A 4,979-nucleotide genomic window follows, 5' to 3' on the forward strand; every position below is an offset into this window, starting at 1 on the left:
TATATTGTATTTTCACAAAAATAATTAAATAAAGTGGCTGTTGGGGGGCCAGTTGAACGGCTGAAAATGTTAAGGGAGGCTGGATATGTCAGAGACTAGATGTAATTGTTTAAATGTTAATTTTAGGTACTGATGAGGAGACCATCCTGACTATTCTGACATCTCGAAGCAACACGCAGCGCCAGGAAGTGGCTGCATCTTATAAAACTCTTTTTGGCAGGGTAAGACCTCACTGCATCCCACAGTAGAAAAGGAAAGCTTATTACGTGAAATGTAATCATATATTTTTTGTAATATTTATTTTTGTGATTCTCACTTTTCTGCCCTTTGTGTTTCATTTTCAAATTTCCTTTTAATGGTTAGCTGTGGAATGCCTGAACATTCAGTATAATCACTACCCCTTGTCTTTCTTCCTGCATCTCCTACCCATTTGTATCAAATGATATCATACATAGAGTGAAAATATTAATATATTCTTGTTATTATGAAATTTAATTATTCAGTTGAAAAGCAAATGAAAAACAACAAATGAAATGTTCTTACCACCATTCCTTGTTGTTTGGCATGCTGAAACAAATATACAGGAAATACTGCTATTTTTTGCATTATTACTTATTGCCTGTAGTAGCTGTTGCTCAGTCATCAGGAACATAATACCAAGTAATGATTAATGGATCAAAATATCATTAAATATTGTGAGAAAATAGGAGAATTGTCATATTTAGAAATACATGCCAGATTTTGGCTGGTATTTTTTTTTTTTAGAAATACATTAATATAAGAAAAAAAAATCCTTCAAAGAAAACAAAAGAAATACATTAATATGTCTTTTGAGTAAGAGTTTTCTTATAGTACATGTTTCTTAAAACACATTTGTGAAGGTAAAATGTTTTTAGCCTGATTTTTAAGGTTAGGCTAATTGAATCTGTGTGTGTTTAAATTCTTAAGGCTGCAGTAAACATCTTTTGAAAGTTTATGCCTTGATGTAGAAATAACTTTGCTTTAGCTGTAGGTCATATGTCAGAAGTATATCATTTGGGACCATCAGGTCTTCATTTGACTATAATTTCCTTCTATTTGGAAACAGCATATTTTGTTTTTAAAGTGAACAAGTTAGGAATTCTTGAAAATAATTTTTCATGCCTTTCTAATTTTTTTTTTTAAATATAAAAGAATTTTTATAGCAAAGAGCTGTCATTTATATTCAGGAAGAATTCCCTTCAGATTACTGCCTGGGTAGCAAATTGGTGTTTTTGCTGTGTTAGGATCTCCTGGATGATCTGAAGTCAGAACTGACTGGAAAATTTGAGAAGTTAATTGTGGCTCTAATGAAACCCTCCGAGCTTTATGACGCCTATGAGCTGAAGCATGCTCTCAAGGTAAAAGAATGAGTTAAAGAAACATTACTATCATGTGAAAGGTTTTATTTACCTAATAGCTTTATCTTATGTTTTATATCATGTTAATTATTCCAGTGAAAGTTTCTTAAAAGTTAAAATTACACATGGGACAGTAAGAAAAGGAAGGAGAAAAATGACAAGCATCCAATTTAAATTTTTTATATGGTAAATTCAGAAACATTGGCTGCTTAAGAATTTAGTTTGTAGATTTTTATATTTTATTTCCATACTTGCTTTAGAATTTTGAGCTGGGTTTTCAAAATGTTATAAGGTAAATGTTTTATCTTGTAAGTTAGAAACTTGCTTTATCAGGAGAATATATTGTTCATTGTATTAGGTAAAATAAAGCTTGAGAGAGAATCTTCAAGATAAAATTTATAATGTCCATTTCTTCTTTTCCTTATTAATAAACACAAGGTATCATTGAAATGAAGTAGCTGACAAACACACTTGCTTTCACTTGTAGCAAATAGCTAATGTGTGTTCCGTTGATGGGTGGGTAGAATATTGTCTGAAGACCTCTGCACTGAAACGTTTCTTTAGTCCTTTGAGACCAGAAAGAGTTCCATTCTTGACTGCTAGATATTGAATGTGAAAATTAAGATTTCATGACGGAGAGGTAATGGATTCTTGTTTGTGGAGTGGATGGAGGACAGGGTAGATCAAAATGCAGAAGCCTTTTATATGCTTAATGGCATAATTTTCCTGAAATTATTTTGGAACAAATAAAAATTTTATGTTATTAAAGGACTATTTTGCAGAGTGTTTCTGAAATATGATCAACATCTAATATGCAGCTCTGAAATTAGCCAGAACCTTGATCTAGGTTTTTTCCAGTTTTAATGAAGAAAGATACACCAATAAAATATGGCTTAACTACCCTAGCTTTTTCCACTGAATTTATATATTGTTGCTGCTTTCTAATTTAGCAATGTAAAAGTGATAATCAGAAAAAGGAAAACCAGCTAAAAGTATTTTTTCAGAAATCTAGATAGCAATTCCTAATTTGTTCTTGCTGATTCCGGAATGATAACAAAGCATTACTGTATTAATGGTGAATGTTTTTGATTCCAAATTAACTGGTGGCTCCACTGAGAATTTGTGGACTGTGTTGTTGTACAGCATGACTTTAATTAAGTTGTTGCTATTGTTATGGGCTGCTAAGTTGGTTATGACTCATAATGACCCAGTGAACAGGGGATTTCTATACTGCCCTATCCTGGGCCATCCTCACCATCTTTGCTTTACTTGAGCCCCTTGTAACAGTCTCTGTGTTAGTCAGTTAATTTCATTAAAGAGCTTCCTCTCTTTTGCTGACCCTCAGCTGTTCCAAGCATAATGGCCTCTTCCAAGAACCAGTCCCTTCTAACATGCCCAAAGTGTATAAGGAAAAGCTTCACTACCCTGCCTCCAAGGAACACCCTGATTGTACTTTCTTTAAGACATATTTGTTTGTTCTTTTGGCAGCCCATGGGATAGTCGGTACTCTTCTCCAACACTGCAACTCCAAGGCATCGCTTTTTCTTCCATCATCCTTAGTCATTGTCCACCTTTCATATGCATAGCAAGCAGTTGTAAAAACTATAGATTTTCAGTTAAATAACCATAGGTAGCATCAAAAGAAAATGGAAGCAATAATACCCAAGATAATTGGTTGACATCAGCTGTTTCATGAGCTGATGGTATTGATTCCATGCTGCACTGTAGGCTATGGTGAAAAATGGGCTCCGGAAATTTACAGAATATCAGCTGAGGTGTTTCAACAAATAGGTATAACACTGGAAACACTTACTAGTTAATACCAAGAAATTTAGAAGCTAGCTTCTTGGCCAGCTGACTGGAATACGTCTATATTTGTGACAATTCTAAAAAAGGTGATTCAACATAATGTAAAATTTGTGAACAATATCATTGATTTTACATGTAAGCATAATTTTGCTGGTAATCATTAGAAAATGGTTGCTTAGTATATAGATAGCAAACTGCTGAAAATTACAGCTGAATTCAGAAGAGATGGAACAAAGAATATCATTACTGATGTCACATGGCTCTTGATTGAAAGCAGGGAATACCAGAAGATGTATACCTGTGTCTTTTGTTTGTTGTTTTTTCTTCTCCATTATGCAAAGATGTTTGACTGTGGATAACAGCAAATTAATGGATAATACTGAGAAGAATGGAGAATTCCTAACAGTTTTACCTATACATAAATCAGGTGAGAAAGTGGAACATCGAAAGAAGGTTGTGACGTAAGTATCGAGAGAAGACTCATTAGCAACCAGTGATATGCAGAAAACACAATCTTGCTTGCTGAAAGCAGAATTTAAAGCACTTATTGATGAAGATCAATGGTTACAGATTTTAGTGTCAATGATATAGTGTGTTAACAAAAGCAAAACAACAGTTTTTATTCTTTTTGGTTTTTTGCTTTTGTAAAACTGAAGCAGTGGGAAGGATCTTGATAACTGAAGTTTGAAATTGTCAAGAATTTAATCTTACGCAGATCTGCAACCAAGCAGCTGTCAAGACGATAAATGACATGTAGAGCTGGGCAGTATTGCTGAAAAGACCTGTGTAAAGCATTAAATAGTCAATATGTCACCTTGGGCAGTAGGGTCTACTGGACCTAAGCCATGGCATTTTCATTTTTCTCATAAATATACAAAAGATGAACAATGAATAAGAAAAGCTAACGTAGAATTGAGGTCTCTTAATTATGGTATTGGTGAAGAATGCTGAATATACAATTTTCTAACAGAACAATGACTAAGACTAACTTTGCCTTGTAAGAAGCACAACTAGAATGTTCCTTAAAAGCAACAATGGCAAGATTTTGTGTTTTGCACATTGGATGTATTATCAGGAGAGACATATCTCTGGAGATACACATCAAGCTTATGAAGTAGAAGGTCAGTGAAAAAGAAAGAGGTGCTTAGTGAGAGGGACTGACACAGTGGTTACAAAAGCAGAAGCAAACAAGGCAACAGTTGTGAGGATGTTGCAGAAGTAGACATTGTTGTTTCACTGTAATCAGAGTAGGTGTGATGGTAAGGAGGGCGCCCTGGGAACCTAGTGGCAAGAAGCTGCATTGCAGTCCAGAAGGCACGTGATTCGAGGCCACCAGCTGCTCTGCGGGAGAAAGGTGTGCAGTCTTCTCCTGTCTCTGAAAACCCACTGGAGGGTCAGCTTTGGGTCAGTTCCGACTCAACAGTACACGACAACAACAATACGAAAATAAGGAATCATGTTGCCAGTCCACTAGCTGTTCCACAGGACAAAGATGGACAGTCTCCTCTTGTGTGATTTACTGCCTCTGAAAATCCTCTGGAGGGTCAGCAGCTATGGGCCACTTTCAACTGGATGGTACACAGCCACAAGAGATGATTCAGAACCAACTTGACAGATCTAACATTACATGCAATATGTTTATAAAAAAGAACCCCAATAGGAATGAAACTGGGGGGGAGGGTAGAGAAAATAGTGCACCCATGAATGAATGGAAACCCCAAATCTCTGTAGATGTTCATTAAAATTAATAAAATTTAATAAAAAAAAAACAACCCTACAGTTTACTGTAAC

General features: G+C 35.1%; 1 protein-coding gene across 1 annotated transcript in view; it reads left to right on the forward strand.

Annotated features, from left to right (window-relative positions):
• ANXA5 (annexin A5) overlaps positions 1-4,979 on the forward strand; it is a 46,255-nt gene that overhangs the window by 19,116 nt on the left and 22,160 nt on the right. The window contains exons 3-4 of the mRNA XM_006881130.1: positions 127-221; positions 1,266-1,379. Coding sequence (XP_006881192.1) covers positions 127-221; positions 1,266-1,379 — 209 coding nt within the window. The remainder of the gene's footprint in view (positions 1-126; positions 222-1,265; positions 1,380-4,979) is intronic.

Source organism: Elephantulus edwardii, unplaced genomic scaffold (assembly GCF_000299155.1).
Source record: "Elephantulus edwardii isolate Elephantulus edwardi_28Jun2011 unplaced genomic scaffold, EleEdw1.0 scaffold00012, whole genome shotgun sequence".
NCBI classification, from domain to species: Eukaryota; Metazoa; Chordata; class Mammalia; order Macroscelidea; family Macroscelididae; genus Elephantulus; species Elephantulus edwardii.